The sequence below is a fragment of the Hemiscyllium ocellatum genome, chromosome 1 (genome assembly GCF_020745735.1).
Source record: "Hemiscyllium ocellatum isolate sHemOce1 chromosome 1, sHemOce1.pat.X.cur, whole genome shotgun sequence".
NCBI classification, from domain to species: Eukaryota; Metazoa; Chordata; class Chondrichthyes; order Orectolobiformes; family Hemiscylliidae; genus Hemiscyllium; species Hemiscyllium ocellatum.
Genome location: NC_083401.1, coordinates 21,807,567 through 21,820,111, shown reverse-complemented (window position 1 = coordinate 21,820,111; position 12,545 = coordinate 21,807,567). Strand labels below are relative to the sequence as shown.

The 12,545-nt window shown below is 41.3% G+C and overlaps 1 protein-coding gene across 1 annotated transcript in view; it reads left to right on the top strand.

The window, feature by feature from the left end:
• Positions 1 to 12,545, top strand: part of gfra4a (GDNF family receptor alpha 4a) — a 163,280-nt gene that overhangs the window by 139,531 nt on the left and 11,204 nt on the right. Inside the window, exons 6-7 of the mRNA XM_060828283.1 lie at positions 6,706 to 6,840; positions 10,710 to 10,873. Coding sequence (XP_060684266.1) covers positions 6,706 to 6,840; positions 10,710 to 10,873 — 299 coding nt within the window. The remainder of the gene's footprint in view (positions 1 to 6,705; positions 6,841 to 10,709; positions 10,874 to 12,545) is intronic.

Sequence of the window (12,545 nt, the reverse complement as noted above, 5' to 3'; positions counted from 1 at the left end):
CGATAGGAAGGAGACCAGAATTGTACGCAATATTCCAACAGTGGCCTAATCAATGTCCTGTACAGCCACAACATGACTTCCCAACTCCTGTACTCAATACTCTGACCAATAAAGGAAAGCATACCAAACGCCTTCTTCACTCATAGCTACCTGCGACTCCACTTTCAAGGAGCTATGAGCCTGCACTCCAAGGTCTCTTTGTTCAGCAACACTCCCTAGGACCTTACCATTAAGTATATAAGTCCTGCTAAGATTTGCTTTCCCAAAATGCAGCACCCCGCATTTATCTGAATTGAACTCCATCTGCCACTTCTCAGCCCTTGGCCCATCTGGTCCAGATGCTATTGTAATCTGAGGAAACCCTCTTCACTGTCCACTACACCTCCAATTTTGGTGTCATCTGCAAACTTACTAACTGTACCTCTTATGCTCGCATCCAAATTATTTATGTAAATGACAAAAGGTAGAGGGCCCAGCACCGATCCTTGTGACACACCACTGCCAACCTCCAGTCTTCCGACACCTCACCTGTGACTACTGATGATACAAGTATCTCAGTAGGAGGCAAAGCAATCACTTCTCTAGCTTCCCACAGAGTTCTCGGGTACACCTGATCAGGTCCTAGGGATTTATCCACCTTTACTCATTTCAAGACATCCAGCACTTCCTCCTCTGTAATCTGGACATTTTGCAAGATGTCACCATCTATTTCCCTACAGTCTATATCTTCCACATCCTTTTCCACAGTAAATACTGATGCAAAATATTTATTTAGTATCTCCCCCATTTTCTGTGGCTCCACACAAAGGCTGCCTTGCTGATCATTGAGGGACCCTATTCTGTCCTTAGTTACCCTTTTGTCCTGAATGTATTTGTAAAACCTCTTTGGATTCTCCTTAATTCTATTTGCCAAAGCTGTCACATGTCCCTGTTTTGCCCTCCTGATTTCCCTCTTAAGTATACTCCTACTTCCTTTATACTCTTCTAAGGATTCACTCGATCTATACCTGTCTATACCTGACAGATGCTTCCTTCTTTTTCTGAATCAAAGCCTCGATTTCTTTAGTCATCCAGTATTCCCTATCCCTGCCAACCTTTCCTTTCACCCTGACAGGAATATACTTTCTCTGGATTCTTATTATCTCATTTCTGAAGTCTTCCCATTTTCCAGCCGTCCCTTTACCTGCGAACATCTGCAATTGCATCCTTCCTGTAGTGTGGTGACAAGAACTACAACAGTACTTCAGCAAGGGTCTAACTAGCATTATATACAACTCCATGAAAAGCTTGTTGTTCTTGAATTTAGTGCGTCATATAATAAAGGCAAGCTAGTCGTCCACCTCATCTACATGGCCTGCTTCCTTCAAGGATCCATGGACACGCACACCTAAGTCACTCTGATTCTCTTTATTCTTTACTTCCTTGGGCCCTACTCTTCAACAATGTGTACCCTTGGCCTCCCATTATGCATTGTCCCACATTTTTCAATTTCCATTTCCCTCTGTTTAGCCCACCTATATTGTGCTGCAGTCTAAGGCTTTCCTCCTTGCTATTTACCACAAAACCAATCTTCATGCCAGCTGTGAACTTATTGATCGTACCTCGATGTTTAGATCACTAATGTACACCATAAACAGCAAGGAACTTGTAACCAAATCCTGCCATACACCTCTGGACACAGGCTTCCACAGGAATTGCTCTGGGCCATTCAGCCCATTGAGCCTGCTCCACAATTTAGATATTTTCCGAAATAAAGTGTTCTGGGATGTTATTACACACCTCTGGAGGAGGTGGGATGTGAACTCAGGCTCCCTGGATGAAAGGTCTAGACAATATCACTGCACAATATCCCTCCCTGCTCTGCCCTTTAATACAACCATGGTTAATCAAACACTTCAATGCCATTTACTAACCACTGGTAACCAGAAATCTGGGGGTTGTTTAGATCAGTTGAGTTGCTTTGTAATGCAGAGTGATACAGACAGCAATGGTTCAGTTCCTGCCACTGTCTGAGATCATCATGAAAGACTCTCATAGTTTGTAATATATAGGGGCAGAGTTAAACTATTTGGCCCATTGAGTCTGCTCTGCCATTTGATCATGGCTGATATGCATCTTCTCAACATCTTCCCCAGCCTTGTCTGAAGTGTGGTGATTCCCAGGTTAAACCCACACCTGTCATCTCTCTCTAATGAGACAGCTGCCCTCGGGAGCATAACAACCTTATCTTTTAATTAGAAATCTATCAACCGCCTACTTTAAACATACTCAAATACTGAGCTTCTGCAGCACTCTGTCATTGTGAATTCTGAAGATTCACAATCTCTGAGTAAAAACGTTTCTCCTTATCCCAGTCTTAAATTGCATCCCCTTACTTTTAAACTGTGGCCCCTACTTCTAGACTCACTACAATCTTACCTGCATCTATCCTAACTATCTCTTACGTATTTTGTGGGATTCAATAAGGTCACCTCTCATTCTTTAAACCTTAAAATATACAGGCCCTATTTGCCCAATCTCTAATCATAAGACAGTCCCATAATTGAGGGAACAAAGCCAGTGAACATTCATTGCAATCCCTCAATGTCATTAATAATCTTCCTATGATCTTGGCTCAGTGGTTAGCACTGCTGCCTCACAGCACCAGGGACCTGGGTTCAATCCCTGTCTTGGGTGATTGTCTGTGTGGAGTTTGCACATTCTCCCCGTGTCTGCGTGGGTTTCCTCAGGGTGTTCTGGTTTCCTCCCACAGTCCAAAGATGTGCAGGCCAGGTGAATTGGTCATGCTAAATTGCCAATTGCTAGTGTTAGGTGCATTACTCACGGGACAGGCTAGGAGTTGGGTTACTCTTCAGAGGGTTGGTGTGGACTTGTTGGGCTGAAGGGCCTGTTTCCATACTGTAGGGAATCTAATCATAAGGAGACCAAAACTGTACCTAGTACTCCAGGTGTGGTCTAACTAAGCTTTGATCCAATTGAAGCAAGATTTCATAGAACATAGAACATTACAGTACAGTACAGGCCCTTCGGCCCTCGATGCTGCGCCAACCTGTCATACCAATCTGAAGCCCATCTAACCTACACAATTCCATGTATGCCAATATGCTTGTCCAATTTCGACTTAAATGTACTTAAAGTTGGCGAATCTACGACTCTCGCAGGCAAAGCATTCCATATCCTTACTACTCTCTGAGTAGAGAAACTACCTCTAACATTTGTCCTATATCTATCACCCCTCAATTTAAAGCTATGCCCCCTCGTGCTTGCCATCACCATTCTTGGAAAAAGGCTCTCCCTGTCCACCCTATCTAATCCTCTAATTATCTTATATGTCTCTATAAATCATCTTTCAACCTTCTTCTCTCCAACAAAAACAGCCTCAAGTCCCTCAGCCTTTCCTCATAAGACCTTCCCTCCATATCAGGCAACATCCTAGTAAATCTCCTCTGCACCCTTTCCAAAGCTTCCCCATCCTTCTTATAATGCGGTGCCCAGAACTGTACACAATACTCCCAATGCGGCCGCACTCGAGTTTTGTACAGTTGCAGCATAACCTCATGGTTCCGTAACTCGATCTCGCTATTAATAAAAGCTAAAACACTGTATGCCTTCTTTACAACCCTGTCAACCTGGGTGGCAACTTTCAAGGATCTGTGTACCTGGACACCGAGGTCTCTCTGCTCATCTACCAAGAATCTTACCATTAGCCCAGTACTTTACATTCCTGTTACTCCAACCAAAGTGAATCACCTCACACTTGTCCGCATTAAACTCCATTTGCCACCTCTCAACCCAGCTCTGCAGCTTATCTATGTCTCTCTGTAACCCACAACATCCTTTGTCACTATCCACAACTCCACCGACCTTAGTGCCATCTACAAATTTACTAACCCACCCTTCTATACCCTCATCCAGGTCGTTTTTGTCCAGTGCAACTCCTGCACTTAAATCTCTTGTGATAAAGCAAAATATTTAACAAGCCTTCCTAATAACTGGCTGCACTTTAGCGTGAAGTGATTAATTGACAAGGACACCCAGACCCCTTTGCACTTTTACACTTTCCAAACTCTATTGAAGAAATGCTCTGCACACCTGTTCTTCCTGTCAGAGCGGATAACCTCACATTTTTCAACATTATATTCGACAAGCTTGGCAGCTCACTAAGCTTGTCCAAATCCTCCTGAAACCATTTTACATCTTCTTCACATGATTCTTTCTTTGCTTTGTATCACCTGCAAATCTGGAAATTTTACATTTGATTTCCATCTCCAAATGATTAATATGTGCTGGAACTGCTGGGATCAAATTACTGTCCCCAGCAGTACCCCACTATTCTCAGTCTGCCAATGGTATGGGTTAGTAAATCCTTAAGCCAAGCCAATACATTATCTCTTATCACGTTTTAATTTTCCTAATCAATATCCTGTGGAGAAAATAGACCATAAAATATTGGAGCAGAATTAGGCCATTCAGCCCACTGAGTCTGTTCCACCATTCTTGTGCCCGTTCTACTGCCTTCTCCTGTAACCTTTGATCCCCTTACTAATCATGAAACTATCTATCTCTGTCTTAAAGACACTCAATGACTTTGCCTCCAAGGCCTTCTGCGGCATTGAGTTCTACACATTCACTGCCCTCTGTCTATTCTCGTCTCTGTTCTAATGGGTCAATCCCTCACTTTAAAACTGTGCCCTCAGGTCCTAGTTTCCCCAATCATGGAAACATCTTATCCGTATCCACTCTTTCCAGGCCCCTCATCCTTCTAAACTCCATTGAATACAGATCCAGGATCCTCAACCACTCCTCACAGGACAAGGCATTCATTCCTGAGATCATTCTTGTAAATTTTCCCTGGACTCCTTCCAAGGTCAGCATGTCCTTCCTCAGATATGGGGCCCAAAATTGCTCCCAATATTCCAAACGTTTTCTGACCAAAGCCTTATACAGCCTCATTAGTGCATCCCCGCTGTTCCAGTCCTCTCAAAATGAATGCTAACATTGCATTTGCCTTCCTAACTGCCAACTGAACCTGCACAGTAACCTTAAGAGAATCCTGAACTGTCTTCTAAGTCCCTTTGTGCCTCAGATTTCCAAAACCTTTCCATGTTTAGAAAATAGTCCATGCCTCTAATCTTTCTACCAAAGAGTATAACCTCCAACGTTGCCACATTGTATTTCATCTGTCACTTCTTTGCCCACTCTCCTTGCCTGTTCAAGTCCTTCTGCAGTATCCCGCCTACTTCTTCAACACTACCTCTCCCTCCACCTATCTTTGTGTCATCTGTAAACTTAGCAAACATGCTCTCAGTTCTTTTGTCCAGATTGTTAATGTACAACATGAATAGTTGTGGACCCAACATTGATCTCTATGGAACTCCACTAGTCATTGGCTGTCATCCTGAAAAATATACCTGTATCCCCACTCTCTGTCTTCTGACAATCAGCAAATCCTGTATCCATTTCAGTACCTTGCCCCTGACATCATGGGTTATATAATAGCCTCCTGTGTGGCACTTTGTCAAAGGCCTTGGCTCTCCTTAGTCATTAACTCCTCAAAGAATCCTAACAGATTGTCAGGCATGACCTCTCCTTGATGAATCTGTGCTGACTCAGCCCTGTGTTACCATGCACATCAAAGTACTCTGCAATCTCACCTTTAATAATGGACTCTAAAATCTTGACAATGACTGAGGTCAGGCTAACCGGCCTACAGTTTTCAATCTTCTGCCTCCCTCCCTTCTTAAATGGGGGGTGTTACATTAGCCTTTTTCCAGTCCTCTGGGATTCTCCAAACTCCTTTGGAAAATCCAAGTATATTAAGTACATTAACAGCCCTTTCTTAATTTTGTTAGTAAAGTCATCAAAAAACTGCAAGTCCATCAAATATTTCCCAATCTTCAATTCATGCTGACTATGCCCAATCAGATTTTCTTTTTATCCAAGTGTACTTTCATCACATCCATTTTGGTAGAGTCTAGCACTTTCCCTACTACTGGTGTTAGGTCTCTATTTCCATTGGTTTTGGAGTTATCAGCCTTTAACCCTATCCCTTTCTTCTGTACAACCTTCTTGCTAATATTAAATTCCTTCTCATTTTCTCTAATTGGATCTCTAATTCTGTGGAAAGTTAAAAAACACACAACACCAGATTATACTCCAACAGATTTATTTGGAAGCACTAGCTTTCGGAGTGCTGCTCCTTCATCAGGTGGTTGTGGAATATAAGACCGTAAGACACAGAGTTCTGTTTTGTATCTTCCTCAATGAAATCAGACTCTGTAATGGACCCACATTTGTTTTAACTGAAGGTTCCTTTTTAATACCTATAGGAGCTTTTAACAAGCCATTTTTATGCTTTTTCCTAGTCATATAAACCTCGACCATTACTCTCTGCCTTGATCCTTTTTCAGCAGTTCATGGATTTCATTCCCACTCATGACTTTTTCCTGTTATTTAGCTCCTGCACACTGAGACCCAGATATTGAAATTATTCTCAATGCACAGCAAAACTGTTACTTAACCTTTTCTTCCCTGACTTTCTTTAGCAGAAATGAACAAACCTTTTTTTCAGTGTATGAATTGTAGCTAATCTTGAATATATCTGCAATAATGGAGCCAAACCAATGAAGGTTCTTCATTCATGGTCTTCAGGAAATGTTCATCAAATCTTCCTCTATGGTGACAGTTCTTTATCTCTTTTGTTAGGTACTGTAGTCACACCAAACTATATCGACAATTCCAGCTCTAATGTGGCACCCTGGTGTACCTGCAGTGGCAGTGGAAACCACAGAGAGGACTGTGAGGGCTTCCTCAACCTCTTCACAGATAATATCTGCCTCAGTGAGTAAGGCTACTTTGTATAGAGAAGTAACTGACGTATAATATATTGCCTAAAGCAAAACTGAACTACTGCAAATGCTGGAAATCTGAGCTAAAACAATCCCCATACTGGTGGATCCCTGCACCAAAGTCATGGAGGATGAGGAGGTCTGTTGGGCTCCCAGTTTTTCATCGGTTGGTCTATATCCTTCCCTCCTCCTGTGATATTGCTGAGTTCAGTCATCTGCTCCTTCCTAGATTATCAATATTTTCCTCAGATGCAAACTCTTACACCCACGCTTGACCAGCATTATCCTTTGCTGGCTCCATTCTTTACTTTAGTCCTTTTTAGTCATTGTTATCACTTGCATGATTCTGATCTCCACCCTGTCGAAGATCTTTCACTCCTGCTGTTCATTTCCCTGACTTGGTCCCTGAAAGTCAGAAAGATTTTCATGTAAGAAAGCACCTTTCATGACCTCCAAATTTCCCAGAACACATTGCAGCCAATTTAGTTTAGCCAATCCAGTAATATAAGGAAAGTTGTTCATAGCCTGCATATTCTCGTTCAATAACATAATCGCAGCATTATAAGTCAAAATTTAACACCGAGGCATCTAAAGAGATAGTGTAAATGACCAGGGCTTAATCAAGGGCGGCATGGTGGCACAGTGGTTAGCACTGCTGCCTCACAGCGCCCGAGACCCGGGTTCATTTCCCGACTCAGGCGACTGACTGTGTGGAGTTTGCACGTTCTCCCAGTGTCTGCGTGGGTGTCCTCCGGGTGCTCCGGTTTCCTCCCACAGTCCAAAGATGTGCAGGTGAATTGATAATGCTAAATTGCCCGTAGTGTTAGGTAAGGGGTAAATGTAGGGGTATGGGTGGGTTGTGCTTCGTCGGGTCGGTGTGGACTTGTTGGGCCGAAGGGCCTGTTTCCACACTGTAAGTAATCTAATCTAATCTAATCTAATCAAAGTGGTAGGTTTTGAGGAGCATCTCAAAGATGAAAAGAAATGACAAGTTAAAGAAATTAGGGAGAGAATTCCAGAGCCTAGGGTCATGGCAGCTGAAGTTATAGCGACCAATAGCACAGTCATTAAGATTGGGGATGCTCAAGCAGTCAGCACTCGAGAACGTACAGACAAGGAGTAAGTGTAGGTTCCTTCAGCCTGCAGTGTCCCTCAATAAAATCATGGTTGATTTGATTATAACCTCAATCCGCTTTCCTGTTTAGCCTGACATTGTCACACTCCCTTGTTTAACAGAAATCTCTCTCTGCCTCCAACTTAAAAATATTCGAAGATTCTGCTCCCATCACTTTTATTCAAGAACAAACTTCTAAGGGTTCACAACCCCTGGGAGAATACATTCCACTTCATCTCTTTGCTTAGTAAAGTCATCGAGATGTATAGCACAGAAACAGATACTTTGGTCCATGCCAACGAGATATCCTAACCTAATCTAGTCCCATTTGCCAGCAATTGGTCCATATCCCTCTAAACCCTTCCTATTCATGTACCCATCCAGATACCTTTAAATGTTGTAATTCTGCCAGACTCCAGCACTTCCTCTGGCAGCTAATTCACACACACGCCTACCTCTGTATGAAAAAGTTGCCCTTTAGCTCCCTTTTGTATCCCCTTTCACCTTAAATCTATGCCTTCTAGTTTTGAACTCCTTTATCCTAAGCAAAAGACCTGGGCTATTCACCCATCCATGCCCCTCATGATTTTATAAACCTCTATAAGTTCGCCCATCAGCCTCCGATGCTCTAGGAAAAACAGCCCCAGCCTATTCAGCCTCTCCTTATAGCTGAAACCCTCCAAGCTCGACAATACCCTCGTAATTCTTTCTGAACCCTTTCAAATTTCACATCTTTCCTATAACAGGGAGATCAGAATTGAATGTAGCATTCCAAAAGAGACCTAACCAATGACCTGTACAGCTGCAACATGACATCCCAACTCACATACTGAATACACTGACCAACAAAGGCAAGTGTTCCAAACGTCTTCTTCACTACCCTGTCTATCTGTGATTCCATCTTCAAGGAAGTATGAACTTGCAACTCAAGAACTCTTTGTTCAGCAACATTCCCAGGATCCTACCATTAACTGTATAAATCCTGCCCTGTTTGGTCTTTCCAAAATGCAACACCTCAGAAATGGGTGACTCCTGATTTTTAAGCAGTGACTCAAGTTCTAAATCCTTCCATAGGAGGAAACGTCTTCTCCGTGCTCACCATGTTCAGTCCCTTCAATTTCTTGTATGTTTCAATCAAGCCACCTCTTACTCGTTAAACTCCAGCAGAGAGAAGCTCACCGTGACCCACCTTTCCTCATAAGACAACACAACCATTCCAGGTATTAACATAGTAAACCTGCTCTGAACTTCTTCCAGCACTATAACACATAAATACGTATTTACATCTCGGCATATATGCAGAGGAACAGAGATATCACTTTGGAGATTACAAAAAGGGTTAGAGGAAGGGAGTATGAAGGAGGCAACAAACAAATATGAAAACATGTACAACTTTCGACCCTTCCTGCCTGGTAACCAGCAGCTGTGAGCCAGAGTTCTGCATCCTATGCTTTTGATGCATATTCAGTTATCTCTGAGAAGTCAATAAGACTTTTGAGTCTTTTACTCTAGGCGAGACCATAATCTCACACAATAATCAGTAGAGTTTTAAAAATAAGTTTCTTTGTAATGCAGTTTCTGGAGAATTTAAGTATCTCACTTTACTGAAATTTCAAAGCCAACTGTCAATCTTTTATTAGTCTTTTCTTTAAACGTAGCAATGCATGATTTTTATATCAACTTGCTTTATTTTTAAAAAGTTTTCCTTATGATTTGTGAGGTAGTGGGATGGCATTACTACATATGAATGGCTTTAAGGTAGGGATGAGCTGAAGAGAGAGAGTGGATGAAGGGCTTTTGCCCAAAATGTCAGTGCTGCCTGACCTGCTGTGCTTTTCCAGCACCACTCTAATCGTGACTCTGAAGAGAGAGTGAAGTCAGACAATGATATAGAGGTGGATGGCCTTACTGGCAGTGTGTGTGGCTATACATGGATATGTGGTCAAAAGCTCATTTTGAGGTTAAATATGAGAACAACTAGGAAGATTGAGAACATTCTGGTTCAGCTTTAGACATTGCTCAAGAAAGGTATGGAAGCAGTAACAGTTTGTCATGGGCGCTGAAGACAACATCTTCAATCTTTCCAATATTTAGTTGGAAGAAATTTCTACTCAATCTGATCTAGCTGTGGTTCAAGCAGTCTGACAAAAAAGGCAGCAGAGAGTGGTGGTCAGGTAGATTTGGATGTCACCAAGCCTACAGGTGAAAACTGACCATATGTTCAGATGATCTTGACAAGAGATAACACGTAGATAAAAAGTTGATGTTGATCTGAAATACAAACTGTTTCTCATTCCAAAGATCCTGATGATTTTCCAGTATTCCAATATGTTGTTTGACATGGAAGTGTAGGTTTTAATAACATATGTACTGCTACAATATATGAGGCAATGTTTCGTGTCCGATGTAAATGACTCCCCTTCAGATATTAAACCTAAATCACCTTTACTCCATTCTGAAGAAGAGTCATTCTAGATTCAAAATGTTAACTCTGTTTCTCTCTCCACAGATGATGCCTGTCTCTCCAGTAAACTTTCTATATTTATTTCAGATTTCTAGCATCCACAGTCCTCTGCTCTTACTTTATTGAATTGTACAGCAATTGAGCAAATGGGTTAAAACTGAAAATGTTGAATTGCAGCATCTTCTGAAAATAGATAAATACTTCAAATAGAATAATGAATCAACAGTGAGACCTTGTACTTCATGGGTTTAAACCTATCTTTTTTTTTCCCCTTTATTTACAGAGAATGCATTTCAAGCATTTGGAAATGGGACAGATCTTAACACAGGCTCCAGTGTTCAACAGTCAACTCTCCCCACATCGCAGACCAGAATGGACAAACACTCAAATGACACAGAACTTTCACACTTAGATGAAAATATGTTTGACCCATCACTTACTACACAGGTAGGAATAGAATGTAGCAAAGAAATGAAATGTCCTCTTACTGCACAGATGAGTATATTTTAATTTCGGTGTTTGCTGAAGTAAATAAACTCAAATTAAAGCATCCCTGTCTTCAGGAAAGGGAAGAAACCAGCCAGGATTCTTGTTATTGATAACTAGGTTTGGAGTGGATTCTTGTTTGTCAGGGACAGTGAGAATATGAATAGACATAGTGTGAGGCTGTTTTTGTCAGATTATGACTGTGGCTGATGATGTTACTGGGTAATTCATATCCCAGAGTTAGACTTGACTTTGTAGACTATAAATTTGATTTTTCTTTTTTGTTTGCCATGGAGGTTAATCACTGAACATACTCACCAGAGGTTGATAATACACATTTAACAAAAGAATAGTGTAGGTCAGATGGGCTTCAGATTGGTATGACAGGTCGGCGCAACATTGAGGGCCGAAGGGCCTGTACTGCACTGTAATGTTCTATGTTCTATATGTTCTATAAATGTTAATTACATACAAAAGAAACGAAAAGCAGTATTACTCCACTTTCTTGCCTTTTCCCCATAATCCTTGATTCACTTATTGGTTAAAACCTGCCTATGTCAGCCTTGAATATACTTACCAACACACTCTCAAAATCCATCCATGGTAAAGAATTCCACAGAGAAGAAATTCCTTCTTATCTCCGACTTAAATAAGTGATTCCTAAATTCGTAATTATGCTCTCTGGTCCTAGACTCTCCCACAAGGGGATACAACCTTCAAACTCTGTTAAGTCTTCTAAGAATCTTATATGCTTTTATAAAGTTGCCTCATATTCCTCTCAATTCCAATGAGAGGCCCAACCTATTCTCGTACAACAGTCCCTTCTCACTTGGGATCACCTAGTGAGCCTTCTCTTGACTGCTTTTGAATCAACTATATCTTTCATTAGATAAAGACTGCACAACTGTTCACACTGTTTCAGCTGTAGTCTGCCTAGTGACTTGTATAATTTTAGCAAAATCGCCCTATTATACCCCATTTTTTTTAAAAAATGAAGACCAATATTCTCTGTTGGCCATCTACTAAACTTCAAAGCTTGTCAATTGCGATTCATATACTCTTCTGTAGCTTTATGCTTTCTCCATTCAAATAATATTCAGCTCCTCAATTTATGTTGCCAAAATGCATAACCTCAAATTTCCCCACATTACATTCCACCTGCCAAGTTTTTGCCTATTCAATTAAACTATCTGTATTTCACTATAGACTCTGAGTCATCCTCGCCACTTGCCTTCCCACCTATTTTTGTCGTTCACAAACTGGGCAAAAATGCATTCATATTTCTCATCAAAATCATTAATATATATTGTGAATAACTGTGGCCCCCAGCAACTGGGACCCCTTTAAACTATACTATTTGAATATTCCCATCCTGAAAATGCCCCCCACGCCCCCTCACAACTTTGCCTTCTATTGGTTAGCCAATCCTCTATCCATGATAATAAATATTTCCAACAGCAATATCTTATGAAGTATTATAACCTACAATTCCCTACCAACCAACTTCTGAAATTCCAAATATATTCCATCTACTGCTTTCCCTTTATCTATCCTGCTGGCTACTTCTTCAAGTAAGCAACTTTGTTGGGAATGATTTCCCCTTTGTGAAGCTATGTTAACTCAGTTTTATCAT